The sequence below is a fragment of the Cyclopterus lumpus genome, chromosome 10 (assembly GCF_009769545.1).
Source record: "Cyclopterus lumpus isolate fCycLum1 chromosome 10, fCycLum1.pri, whole genome shotgun sequence".
Taxonomy (NCBI): Eukaryota; Metazoa; Chordata; class Actinopteri; order Perciformes; family Cyclopteridae; genus Cyclopterus; species Cyclopterus lumpus.
In genome coordinates, this window is record NC_046975.1 from 14743645 (window position 1) to 14758379 (window position 14735).

At 41.4% G+C, this 14735-nt stretch overlaps 1 protein-coding gene across 2 annotated transcripts in view; it reads left to right on the forward strand.

The window, feature by feature from the left end:
• mid2 (midline 2) overlaps positions 1-14735 on the forward strand; it is a 129650-nt gene that overhangs the window by 95460 nt on the left and 19455 nt on the right. For both annotated transcript variants that reach the window (XM_034544237.1, XM_034544238.1), the window contains 4 exons: positions 8122-8229; positions 11883-12031; positions 13014-13141; positions 13390-13533. In XM_034544237.1, the coding sequence (XP_034400128.1) occupies positions 8122-8229; positions 11883-12031; positions 13014-13141; positions 13390-13533 (529 nt within the window). The remainder of the gene's footprint in view (positions 1-8121; positions 8230-11882; positions 12032-13013; positions 13142-13389; positions 13534-14735) is intronic.

Here is a 14735-nt window from a genome sequence, read left to right on the forward strand (position 1 = left end):
GACTCCATTTTCTCTGAGTCACTCTGAGGTCAGCCAATCAAAATTAAATGATCGCTGAGTGATTCATTAAGTACAGACAAACAGTTCGTCAACAACGTCTTCATATTGTCTCTGTCTGCATACTAATGTTGTGCCACCGCCAACAACATCTGCAGAAACTCATCACTTATTCATCAAAAATAAATAAAGAGCAATAGCACGGGGCGGTACATGCTCCATTGACTCTTAAGCCAGTTATGTAAACTTTATTTTCCCTCCCTGTTGTACCCATTCAGAGTTATTCTCCTGTGTGATGTCAATGTCGAGAGGTTAATTCAATTATTGACATGAAGAATAAGCTGAAGTAAAGTTTTCAGGTGAGTTCATATTAATGTGGCTCTTTAGAGGAGAGGAGGACAAATGAGAAAAAGTTAAAGGAAGAAAGAGGGAAATCAAAGGGAGAAGAGAAAGTGCAGGATTAAGAAGACAAGCAGAGGAAAAAAGGACGTAAGCGCAACAACCAATGATCTCTTTGACAGATACAGGTACTGTGCGGAAGAATTCGCTAAGCATTAATACAATATAGCACAGATGATGACAGAGAATGTGTGTGTGTGCCCACAAAGTATGGGCTTTGAGCATGACCTGGTTTCCGCTCCTCCTTGTTTGCATCATATTGTATTGGTGCCAAAGATATGATCAAAACACAGTGCGAGTCAGCTTCCAGTGTCTCAGCGCTCACGGCAGCGATGCAGCCCTGTTCTCCTGGGGATCTCTTCGGGGAGATATCTCCTCTTCAGGCGAGGGGAAGATGACTAGACGATGTGTTTCTTTCTTAGGAGGCCTCTCTCCTCTGGTGTGAGATTGTTAATTATGTTGCTGCACTTAATGACATTCAGAGTAACGTTCTGCGTTCTTAAAAACATTGAGCAAATGGCAGGATCCTTGAGCATTTGCACTGATTGTTGTTGAGCTAACGCTCACTGTCATCCATTCAATGCCAGATAGCTGGCTGCATATTAATAAACAGCAGAGAAGAGACACTCAGTGAGGCATTATGCAGTGAGAGTTTTCCCCAACAGCCACTTTGAAATTGAATAGATTTTGATACAATGGCCATGAAAACTAAGTATGGAGCCAAAGTAAACGCTGAGATGATACACACAATCATGTCCTGTTACCTGCATGCTGTTTATCACAATTACAAAATATATCTCTAGCTGTTTTACTATAAAATATGTAAAAGTCAAAACATGTAATTCTTGTGTAAAATGTGTTTTCTCAAACAGCTAGCCTTTATTTAGCTGCATGTATCACTTCCATTGCCTGATTGCTTATATTTTCAAAGAGTTACCAGCTTGTATGCAAACGCAGCTACATTTGTCAACGTTTTATATTATGTCCCAATTTCATGGCAACTATTAGTTTTGTGGGAATGTAAGGTTTTTGTTCTCTCTTATTGGAGTGGATATCTCACCATTTGCACTTTTATATACTTGTTTTGTACAAGTTCTGAGCAGATTTTCGTTTAATTCCCAGTACTCCTCTTCCTCTTTCATACTTACATAACACCTTCTGAAAGGCTTGTGCACTTGAGAACTTTATCACTGTTGTGAAGTTCTTGATTTTGTCTTCCCTCTCCTCTGAATGTGTTTTGCAGCTTGACAACAGATGATCTTTCTCTGCCCCACTTTATCTCTCTCTTATTCTCTGTGATTGTGGGTCGACTTACTCTGCTGAAACTCGGCTCATTTTTGTGACGAGGAGTGCTTTTTGGCGGCTTTTTAATGAGGGCTTTCCCTAACATGCGTACACTGCCGAGCTTGTATACTGAATCTTAAGGTGTAACATCCAGACACAACTAATGTCGCGTTAGTATTGTTTGTGGAAGCGGTTTAAAGCAGCAGCCGTTTTTTACAACCCCTAAAATGTATAATAATACATTTTATTTGTTAGCGCCCTAAAAGGTACTCAAGGCACTTTACATGGTAAAGACAAACAATAGAAGCAACAGCAAAACAAGAAAGATGACAATAGTGAGAACCAAAAGAAAAACTAGTATCACAGGCTAAATACAGATTTCAATAAATGGGTTTTAAGTGCTGTTTTGAAAGTGGCGAGTGACGGAGAATGTCTGGGGTGATGGGGGCGAGAGTTCCAGAGGGAGGGGGCAGCAATGGAGAAGGCCGTGTCCCCCCAGGTTCGATGCTTGGACAGAGTAGGGGGGGTAAGGAGGTTGGCGTCTGCAGATCTGAGGTTGCGGGTGGGAGCGTGTCAGTGTAAAGGTCAGAAAGGTATAAAGGGGTTTGTGAAGGGCTTTGCATGTGATGAGGAGAATCTTGAACTGGATTATTTGCTGTATGGGGAGCCAGTGGAGCTTTTGAAGGACTGGGGTGATGTGATCTCTGGTGCAGGAGTGGGAAAGGAAGAGTGGGAGTATTTCCACCCAGTGTTGCCAGCTGGGAGGAAATAAATTAGCTCGCTAATAAAGCTGTAAGTGTGTAGCGTATTAGGACTGATGGAAAAAGGAAAGAATCCCATCAAACAGAAGCCCACTGGGTTTAACTCTCAGACATGTATGTCTACTGATTAAACATTGAGCTGTAAGTCGTTAGCCGGAACTGTCTAGGTTTGTGTACACTGACTCTGGTCCCACTGTGTGCAGCATATCAATGAGCTGTGTGGAGATGGCTGTAATGCTGCCTAATCCTTTTTTATCAGGTCTCATCTCGCCTCTCTAGCTTTCTACCGGAGCATCAGTGAGATCGAAGAGTCCGCAGGTTTTGTTTGTCTTTGCTATATTTCCAAAAGCCATTTGCAGTTCCACTTTCAGGCGCAGACGAGGACATCAATGCAGTGGGAGAATGGCATATACGGAACTATAATTCTCATCTTTATGCAGTTATTATTGTTTGTGCCTTTGGCAGATGGCTACACCAGATTTTCATTCGTGAAATTATATATTTCTCAGATTACGTATTTATGTTAATGTTCCTCCTTCCATCTGTCGAGTCCATTCATTTTAGTGAAAGAGTAGCAATACTTTAAGCCATATGCCTAATCAGGCATGCTAACATGCTCAGGTTTAGCAGGTAGGCCTCTTATGTTTACCAAGGACACCAACTTAGTTCAGCATTTTGGCATGATAACATGTTATTCTTAGCACTAAACATAACTAACAGGCGCGGGTTACCTTCCCGAGTTTTCCCCACAGCACCAAAGATCGAGCCCACTCTAGGTATCGGTTAGTAATGCTTTTATTGTGACCTGCACACTCTGGCAGTCTCTGCCTCTTGCTCTCCTCCACCACCTCCATCCCCACTCAGCTTAATGTAGAGAAGAGACAAAACATTTGATTAGTTCCAGCTGAGGCCAATTAGGCCTCCTCTTGGCACCTGTTCCATGAGCCCCTCCCCCACTCCCCTCGGCAGGATAAGTGAAAACTGTGTCTTGACTGTGGTGCTAAAGGACAAGTCAGGGATCACAAAAATCATTATCTTCTGGTCCCCATGATTATGTGTACAAATTTCATGCCAATCCATCTAATGTTTTTTGAGTTATTTCATCTGGATCAAAGTGGTGCAGATCAAAATTGCTATTAGCTAGTGTGCTAAAAAAGACTGCAACGGAATCAATTCACGCCTTTAACAGGCGTGTCTAGGTTTATCTCTAAACCCATATATTATATATTATCATGACGATTAATCATTGATTCATATTATATAAGTACATTTGGTTAGCATATAAAAGTTTACGCAAACACTTTATCGGCTTTAAAAGCCCTACTTTAAATTCATTACCACGCCATCCATAAAGCCACTCTTTTCCTGTTTTTAAAGCCAGGTGCCACAAAGGTGTCATAAATCTCTAGGAACTGTCCCCGAATCTCTGGACAGCATCAGAGATAAAGCTGTCAGACTGAATCCTTGCATTTTTCAGAGAAGATCATGTCTGAGAGACAAGGTGGAGGGGGGGTCTTCTCAGTAAAGCAGACAGAATGGGGACCAGAGGTATAATAGGAAGACGTGGAAAAAAGGTAAAGTGGGATAGGAGGCAGGAAAGGCTGATTGGAGAGGAATGAGCACAGAATTGATTCAAGATGTGAAGGTTTTGGTGTCAGCAAGAGGTTAACAGCTGCTCCGAACCCGAACCAGTCGTCACTTAGTTTGAATGGCAGCCACTTTGGCCAGAGTGGGTCAATCTGGGAGCCGTCCTTTGTTCAATTGTCTGTGCGTGTTGTCCACATTCTGAAGTGGTGGAGGGAAGGGGAAATTTCGGAGAATAATCTTACATACCACATGTTTGGGCAAATGTTTGCAAAATCTTTAATGTCTTTAAATGTGTTATATTGTGTTTTCTCTGTAGTTTTTTTTATTACAGTTTGCTTAAAATCATTAATGTACCGTATTAACAGTATAACAACATCATATGTAAGCAAATAAAGTAAATTCATGATAACTCCTGCAATAAAGTTTGAAACAATGTCATTTTAGCTTTAAAATGAGTAACTGACCTACTGTCAGGATATAGGGAGAGTTGAACAAATATGATTAAATATGATTACATTGATATTTATAAAAGTTACCATCTGCAGCTTTAAGGTGCCAACCATGATCTTTTAACTTTTTACATCCACCTGTGTTGTGTGTCAGTCACTCATTTCTTGTCACCTGTCTACTCTCAGCTATCTAATAAAATGCCCCATAAAACAATTATCTTTGTTTATATATCACTAGTCTGATTTAAAAGCAAAATGTTGAAACTCCACACAATTTGACACCTTTGACAACAGGGCTCTGATTTTGTTGAACCACAAATAAATGGATGTCACATTGTGTGTGATCTTGTCTGACTGCCATCTGTTACACATGACATTCCCAGGCGTTCCACATTGTGTATGGCAGCCATTGTCCTTAAAACTCACACACACAATTCAGTTCATTTCTCTGGAGTCAACAGATTTTCTCCAAATCACAAAATAGTGAGACATTACGATATTAATCACAATATGAAGGGAGCTCAAAACATGCCTCCTCATTTGGACTTCAGCCCACCTCCGTGTGACCGGCTCTGCTCCGCCCCGCTCTCCAGTCACGTCATTACTCACTGAGACGGCACAGAGTGGGTGTTGAATTGTGACTGTCAGTCATTTGAAGCCAGAAAACAAATGTAGCAGCATTGCTCATTATATTTCACTCAAGCTTATAAGTAATACAGTATTTGGAATACAAATTTGGGGCATAAATTTAATCTTGACATAATGCTGAACTCAGCTTAATGATGTATGGGAGCATATGGGCTCAATGTAACCACCAAGAGGTGGAAGATGTGCTGAGGGTTTGTAATGGACATTTCATTTAATGATCCTGCTGTCAGATTGCAATCAGTGCTACATTGCATGATATTTGTCTAGATGGGCTTATTTAATACTATTCAGTTGCTAATTATTTATGCATCTCCTGACAGAGTGTAATTATGTTTGCTGATGATACTTTTTTTTGTTTGGCCTAATGAGATAATAAGTGGATTGCAAAGAACGGGGTGCACTGAAATGTCCGCTCGATTAACGTCAATGAAGCTCGGTGCTCAAAAATATTCAAAATTGATGGACAATGTTTCCCTGATGACAAATTGTTCATATTAAGATGTCAGCCATATCATCTGCCCAGATAAATGTTCATTTGTTGCTGTTTACATTCCTCACGAAGCAACTTGGCATGTTTTGCTTGTGTAGCAAATGGGCTGCAGCTGCATTGCGTTGCGCAACGTGTTGCATAATGTAATTTATGAATCTTTGAATCCTTGAGTGTGACTAGATATGCATTATCAGGATGAATACAACTACATTATTGCACAATAATCCCAATATGAAATGGCAATCCCAAATCATTTAAGAAATATCGTAATATCGCATCAACCAATAAGATACCTTTATTATACTTTCTGATATTTTAAACAATCGCAGTTGGTTAGGTTTTAGTTTTTCTTCAGGCCATCTCAGGCATTCTTTTCGCTGATTCCTACAACCGTCCTGATTGCAGGAACAGCTGGAAATGTCTTTGACACTGAAAGAGGTTTCAACCTTGCTGGGGTTGTTCTTCTCATATTCTAATAATAGAGCCAGAGTATAGTTTAACGTGGAGCTGGCTGAGCAAGAAGAGGAGGAGGTTTAGAGTGAGGTGAAAGAGGAGGAGGATGGAGATGATGATTGTTTCAGTAACTATGAGCTAAGTAGCTCAGTTGTAATTCACAATTATCCTGGACGGCTGCATTTACTCTGTTTAAGTAGTAACCTGCAGTCATAAGATTGCTCTTTGCAGAATTAAGTGTGTGTGTGTGTGTGGGGGGGGGGGGGGGGGGGGGGGGGGGGGGGGGGGGGGGGGGGGGGGTGAGTAGTTTGAAAATCTGCAGCATGACAACACTGTCAACTTTAAGAATGACGGACTATTTAAAAGGAGATTAATCTTTCTCTGGACATGGTATTTCAGGTTTGCACTGAACTAATTATTATTAATAATAATAAACAAAACCCATCTGAGACAATCAATGAGAAACCATACCTACAGAAGAGTGGCAATAAAACAGAATTCAACTCTTTTATATATTCACAGTTTACAGAATAGTTTTTTAATATCATTTTGACCTGTTTACTCTTTTTTCATTCTCACAACTGGTTATTTAAAAGTGCTTCCAAATCCAAAATGAAGAGTCTTTCTTAAGATCTTCTTGCCTTAGTTTTCCAGTTGCCACACAGTTGTTTGTCTCTACTGTCCCACTGCTGGTGTGATTTTGATTTAAATGTAACTTAAAAATGGCCAAACCCAGTCGGAGCAGTCTCTCCTCACAAGGCACACGGGGTGTACTACTGAATAATGTGTGCCAGCTCAGCAGTAGAAAACGTACACCAGTGCTTTTGTATTGTTTTATGTTGTGTGCCTTAAGGCCATCGTTGATGGTCAGCCTCTATTTGATTTGTTAGAAGGAAACCTCCTTCTCCTCCCCTCTGGGTACTTCTGGAGCTGCCAGTTTGAGTGAAAGCGCCCCACAGTCATCGTGCTGGGATGTAGAGTGTGTTCTGGAGTAGGTCCTGGATTTCTCTGAATTGGCTCCTGCAGACAAATGGCTGGTGACTCCTGTCGCCACAGTCGTGTACAGTTATGCTGAGATCATGATGAAAGCACAGGTCTTGGAGCAAACAAAGCAGCGACAAGGTTTCTGCCTGTGTGACGTGCGGAGATACGTTTTTATCTCATTCGGAGGACAGATCTGGCTCCTAAACTCACGGTTTGGTGTTTGCTGACCGTAACAATACATCTGCTGGTGACCACAGCCAACACGGTGGTCAATCAGTCCCTGAACTGAGATTGCTCCAGTGACCCCCCCCCCCCCCCCCACACACACACACACACACACACACACACACACACAACTGGCACCTCTGTTGGTAGCAGTTCAGCAGACACCATTAGTGTATAACACAAACCCACACAATGTTGAAGTTGCTGGCTTTCATTAAGTGTTAGCCTGAGATGATGAACTGATGATGAGTTGCCTTGGAAACTTTGGTCCTGAAATAATCACAGGATATATTAAATCGGCGTGGTGTAAGCAAAATCAGTCAGCGAATTAATGAGTGTCTGCACAGACCCATTTCTGGAGCTTTTTTAATGACGAGTCGAATATTCCAACAATCCTCAACATATTTCTTGTTCATAATGAGTGAAATAAACATGTTTTCGTACAATGAGATGGTATTATTTCATACAAGAACAATACATTATTTAAATCCAGCAGCAAGAAACAGAACATTTCAGAGGATGACAAATTGTTTTATGAAATGTTTTATCACCTTCAATGGCCACTAGATGGATGACTGTGGAGCAACCTACTGTATGATCAGTGCATGCTCTGTGATGTCAAATGATTGGTTGTCTTTCCAGTGACAATTAGTGATTAAGTAATTTAGTTGTAATCCAGGAGCACATCTTGTTCGCATGAAGAAATGGAAAAACAAATGATGTTCTCTGCATGTAAGTGATCATACGGCTCGTCATGGCTGCTGATCCAAACATCTGACAACGCCCGCTCCAAACCGAGAGGAAGAAGCATTAAGTTCACATGTATACCTTCCTCTGTCTCCAGGTGAACACAGCCATGCATGAAACCAAGCTGGTGGAGGAGTGTGATGAGCTAGTGGAGATCATCCGCCAGAGAAAACAGGTCATCGCTGTGAAGATCAAAGAATCCAAGGTAAAATATTCCCAGGATGTCATTATACTTTTTTTTCATTTTTTGGCTCGACGACAGAAATAATTAAAGTCGTCTGTAATTATGATGATGGGTGGTTTCAGTAAGTTAAAGCTGCATCGACGGATTTTGGTCATAAAGGGGCATAAAGACTAAATGTAAATGAATGTAATGCATTGTATAGCAGTTTTAGATTTATAACAGTAGCATGTTGGGTTTATTGAGTTTACATTGTCTGATTCAGAGTACGTATATTCGCAGTATTGTCTTTTTGCCATTTGAAGCAGCCAAATTGGCAGTTACATATTTAACAAAGCTCTGGGTCACAGTCCGCTGGCAGACAAACGGTGGTTTTGTACCTTTTGTACAAGAGAATGAACAAGAGTCTCTTGACGCATGGAAAGAATCTGAGATGGCAGCGAAGACTGCCGTGAACTTGCTGCTGCGCGTGCGTGCGTGCGTGCATGAGTGAGTGTGCCCGTGCGTGAGTGAGTGTGCCCATGTGTTGTTGCCCTTTGAGCACCAAGGGTTACAGAGGCAAACCCTTAAATCTCACCCTCTAAGAGGTGAGGTTTTTAAGTGCTTGTGGAAGATCCTCTGAGACAGCAAAGAGCTTTGTCGAAAGATGAAAGATTTCCAAACACTGAACACAAGGACGAAAGTTTGTGTGTGTGTGTGTGTGTTGGGGGGAGCAAATGTGTCAGAGTGTGTCCTTAGTGACTGCCGACAAAGAGAAAGGCTTGTTCTCCTGAGAGTCTCGGTCTGTAAAAGTCTGTCTAGTAGAAGGAGTGATATGCAAGAGACGGAGGAAAGAGGGAAGTACACATAAAACACGAGAGGACCGCTTGATTAATGCTAGCAGACGATGTGTTAATATTTTAGTCTGTTTAAGGGTCAAGAAAGATGAATGAAATACAACCTGAATAACTCAAACCACTGTTGTGAAGAAGGGATGTCTGCCAGCCTGCGGGGGAGGAGAGGAGACCGCTCAGGTCAACTAAAACATAGGTTGTTTTTTGCATTTCCCCAACAAAAAACATTGTTTGTTTTTTTATGTTCAGAACGGTGTCGGAAAGGGAAGTGTTCAGGGGTGACTCTGCTACCAAATAACAGGATTATGCAGGCGTGATGGTGAGCAGAGCTGTGCAAGGTGCTCCCTGAGGAAACTGGGCAGCCATGCCTAATCTCTCCGTGCCCAAACAACACACACACTCTTCCCATGTCCTGGTGTGTGCAAGAGTGTCTTCATCATTTGACCCTGCTTGCCCTTCTCTGCTTCTCATCCGGAAAACTATTTGAACTCCTCTAGAGCCTTGAGGATTAGCAACTCAAATCTGTTGGGGTTTTCTAAAAACTGCTGTTATTGGTATAACAACAGCAGGCATTTGTTTGAATTAATAAAACAGTAATGAACCTTTTGAGGCTCCGCCTATTACTACTGCCGTGCCTCAAAAGGAATGGCAGCGGAAGCGTGACGATGTTATGACACCACCACCCTCTGAGGGTGGAGGTTGTGATCGATGGCCTAGTGTTCAAAGCCTGTGACCGACTGCTGTTCACATGCAGCCTCCTGCTTTCAGCACAGTTTGTGTCTATTAACCTTAAGCAGGATGCCTGAAAACTACTTTGAGGAATAGTTTGTAGTTTCTTGTCGTGAGTTTGATGAGATGATTGATACACGTCTCGGCAGTACACGCCAATACAGTGAATATATACTGGAACCATACTTAGCTACACATTACGAATTATTGTTGAGCGATGATAATAATAACATTCTAAATTGAATTTGTGTGCTTTAAATGTTCCACCATTGCAACGTTTAAGCTGTGATTAGACACTTTTTTTAACTTTAGATGAGTGTGTGTTTACAGGAAGTGAGACGCTCTCACACACACACATAGAGACTCTGCCATATTGTCCTTCACTCCGAGAGCGAGAAAGAGGGAGTAATCATCTCTAAAATAGTTTGCGACACATGTTGCCGAATAATAACCCACCCATTAAACTCGCAATCAACAACTAGCTCAAATGTTGTTTTTAGTGTCAACGGGTGACGGTGGACTTGGTGGAAGAGCAGCAAAGACATCAATTGAAAAACCCATTAAGTTGCCAGCTCAGTGAGGCTTGTGAGCAGCAGCAGTTGTTCAGCAGTAGAAAGTGAGTGCACACTAGATACACTTATGATTTTTTGAGTCCTTTGGATGACAGGTTCTTAACTGATTGCCACCCTGTGTGTGTGTGTGTGTGTGTGTGTGTGTGTGTGTGTGTGTGTGTGTGTGTGAGCGTGTGTGTGTGTGTGTGTGCGCGTGTGTGCGTGCGTGCATGCGTGTGTGTGTGTGTGTGTGTATATTTCTTATTTGCATAATTCAAGCCCTGCAAGCAAAGAATGTGTTGCTGAAAATATAATTGGCTAATTCTTAAGGGCACTCATCATTTTATGTTTCTGCTCTTTTTCATTTAACTAGTGTTCAGAGATGCAAGTTGTTAGCTGTTAGCTAACTTTTCAGACAATGAATCAACTTTGTCTTATCGTTTGCCATTTAACATTTCAACATGATTTTATTTAATCATCATTGCTGAGAGGCTCTGCATACTGAGGCTGGTATTGAATTCTCAGTCTCCAGGCGCACAAGCAGCCTGTGTGAGAGTTTCATCAAACTAAGTTAATTTGAGGAATCAGGATATGAGCCGTAATGAAGATAAATGGATTACCCTTATTCAAATGAGCATACATAGGCTTCTTCATGCTCGTTTGATAATCAGAATATAACGTGTGTGTGTTTATGTGTGTGTATAAAGACTCTCAACCCTGACCTGGCGGATGACCTCTCCCTTGGTTGGTTTCAAGTTGATTCATAGTAGTTTAATATCCATTTTTCCAAATCCTTTTATATATATTATATCATATAACAAAGCATTATGCTATTCACCTCTGCCCTGTTATTACGCAGGTCAATATGAGACTAAAGAGCCAATGGCCTTGTTCCAACTCTGACCGAGCCAGCAGGACTTTGTCCTCTCTGCTGAATTCTCAATGTTTGTCAAAGTGTTTTCCTGTTTCATGATGTCTATGAGCATTCTCCTGAATGGAATCTGGAGGTGTATTATTGAGTGTATGACAGCTGTCAGCAGGTGATATAGAAATGGCAAAATTGAAGCATGTGTTAAATCTTTTGCTCTATTTCTTTTCTCCTCATCAGTTCCTCACATAAGCCATTATACTGCCCTGTGCTCAGTGTTTCTTCATGTTAAATGAACTGCACATAATTCAAACATTATTCTGACAAGATAGTGTCCAACACATTCAATATCTATCCAAAATGTCTGCAGAGGGTTTGTGTTTTTTCTTTTGCGTTGTAATAAAACTTCAGCTAATCAATAGCCTGCAATATGGCAACTTGTTGGTTACACCTAGTAGGTGTCATCTCAGGGGCTGCTACCAATTCAGAATTCAGTATTACAGAGCAATTTGGCATGAAAGCTTTATCATACTTTCTGGAAGTACAAGAACATATTTATGGATTGGTGTCACAATGATGAATGCCTCATATAGAGACCAACAGTCCGGTCACCAAAACAGACTCAGACTGAGCAAATGATTACAATAGGTGTGTCGTAACAAAGCAACATGGTGTGTATTTGTGTTTTTGTTCCAGGTGATGAAACTGCGTAAATTGGCTCAGCAGATTGCAAACTGTCGCCAGTGTCTGGAGCGCTCCAGTGCCCTCATCACACAAGCCGAACAGAGCCTGAAGGAGAATGACCACGCCCGCTTCCTCCAGACTGCCCGAAATGTAGCTGAAAGGTGGGTTACATAGTGAATAGACACACACATCTACTATTACTGGTGAGAGACCTGTTCATATGCAAATCAAAAGGCGATTTAGAAAACTAAACACGAGACACACACAGGAATAAATGCAGTGGTAAGTGGTAAGACACAAAAATCCTAAAGCCCTACAATGAGTTTGCCTTTAATGCAGCTGGTGAAATCTGCATTAGATCGACCTCTTTAGCTTCTGCGATCACTGCCAGGCCTCTGGTGAGAATCATCTATCTTTTAAGTGGCCAGCTATGCGGTTTCTCTTTCCACCTGCATACTTCTGTAATACCTTCATCCTTTCCTGCATCCACTGGCTGGAAGCTTTCTTACTAATTCTCTCACACAAGCAGAGCTCTGTGCAAAATCTGTAACTAGCGTAGCATCTTTTTATTTGGCCCGTATTCTTTTCCAGCGCCTGGCTGGGTGCTTTATTGACCGGCCGGTTTCTCTTCTCTGAGGAACAAAAGTCTCAAAGACTCAGCTCTGCCCTGCTCTGTGGTTCAGGCTGGCCTGCCACAGACGGATCACTGATGCGCCGAACAGAAGTAGGCACAAGTTTCCACACAGCTGCACAGACCATGGAGTCAGTGTGTGTCAATGTGTGTCTGGTTTGGGTTTTGATGGATCTCTGGGTTAACGTGAGTCATAGTTTATGACGGGGCTGGTTGCAGACACTTCTGTTTGATGCTGTACATATTTCTACATTGTTTCTATTTTCTATTTATTGTTTTTATTTATATCCCTCCATCACTTTTTTTCTTCTGTTTCTCACAAACCACTGCTGTCTGCCACCTCTCCTCTCTTGTCACCTCGCCTCCTTCCCCACTCTCATCACATTTGTTCCCCTCTCCATCACCTTTCATCTTTTCCTGCTCGTCCCTTCTCTTCCTCCTCTGCTCCCTCACCTCTCTGTTGTCCCTTTGACATGTCCTGTCCTCGCTCCCATGTCTTGATCTTGCTATAGGGTTGCCATGGCGACAGCCTCCTCCCAGGTACTCATTCCTGACGTCAACCTGAATGATGCGTTTGACAACTTTGCCCTTGACTTTTCTCGAGAGAAGAAGATTCTGGAGGGACTAGATTACCTCACAGGTGAGATCTGCGTCATACAGTATTAACCTTTAGTACATGTATGCATACACAGCTAAAATCATTTTTATCTCAACATATCTATAATTATTTTCAGCAGTTATTACTTATTATATTACTATATTTGACATTGTCGTTTCTGCTCCGGTGCACTTAACTTCTGTATTAATGCAGATTATAACCACTATTATTGTGACAATGTATATCTATTGCTTCACTATGAATCATGCTGTTATTTCCTCATTGTGTAGCTCCCACCCCGCCATCCATCAGAGAGGAGCTGTGCACCGCCTCCCATGACACCATCACTGTTCACTGGACGTCAGAGGACGAGTTCAGCGTCACCTCCTACGAGCTGCAGTACACCATCTACACCGGCCAGACCAATTTCATCAGTGAGTCTCGTGCACATATAGTTCTGTACAGTAGATCACATGGACTCATTATCTGAGCCAAGAAAATTAGATTTTTAATCAAGGGTTCGCCTAACGTGATCAAATACTCTGTTGACCTGTGTTCAAATACCGTAAGAGTTTAATTTGACGTAGAATTGGAAAAACTGGCAGAAATCTTTGATTGGCTTTTAATGTTGTTTATGAAGGAAGTAATTTATTCAACTGGCTATTTAGAGCTTTCAAATAAATACTCATCCAGTTGCCTTTGAAAGTCCTCGAACATGAAGGCTTCTTCTATATCGTGAGGGCAAAATACCTGCATGGTAACTTCAAAAGTTAGAGATCAATGGATATCTCAGGCATAAGGAGTGTTTTAATCAAACGAAGATGTGAAGAGCTTTTAAAGTGAGATTGTGTAACTTTTGAAAGAGGAAACAACACAATCTTCCTCTTACAAATAAAACACAATCTTACTCAGGGGGTTTGGGTCTCGAGCTTCACTTATTTTGGGAGGCCAGTAGCTTATGATAACTAATATTAGCACATTTGTGTAGGATTTAAACTGACATTGCTGAGTCCGTTTTCTGACTTTTCGACTATTTTAGCATTCATCAATGTAATTACATTCTGTAATTGTTACCGCCGATCAGCAAGTCCATTGAAAGCAGGTTCTTCTGACACAAATTCAATCTAAATGAAGCGTTTTTCTTTCAGATTGCATTTGTGTGCACCAACCTTTCTGCCATGAAAAAGAGTGGAGCTGGAGCACCAAATTACTTTGAGCATTGCTCAGTCTTATTTTCATATTTTTCACATTTTATACAAACTGTGTTGCATAACCTAGATTTTCTGTCCAACTTTAGTCTTTGGTCTCTGCTTTGTATTCATAGAGAGATAGAGCTGAGTTATCAAGACTATAAAAATAGGACATACAGATACAGTACACATCATGAGGGGATGCTTTGAAAAGATTCGCTATTTAGTTTCTGTTTTTCTGTTCAAGCAGTGTGAAAAGTCTCCAGAAAAATATAAGAATGTAAAATCACTGCTTTGACCTCGTCCAATCCTTATTTAACACTGCCATAATACGTGTCCTGCCAATGCTTCTCTTGTTGCATACTTAAAGCTGCACCATGTAGAGCTGCAATCAGTGTAATTCTTAGGAGCACGTTAGGAGTTGTCAGTGCAGATATTTGGATCCA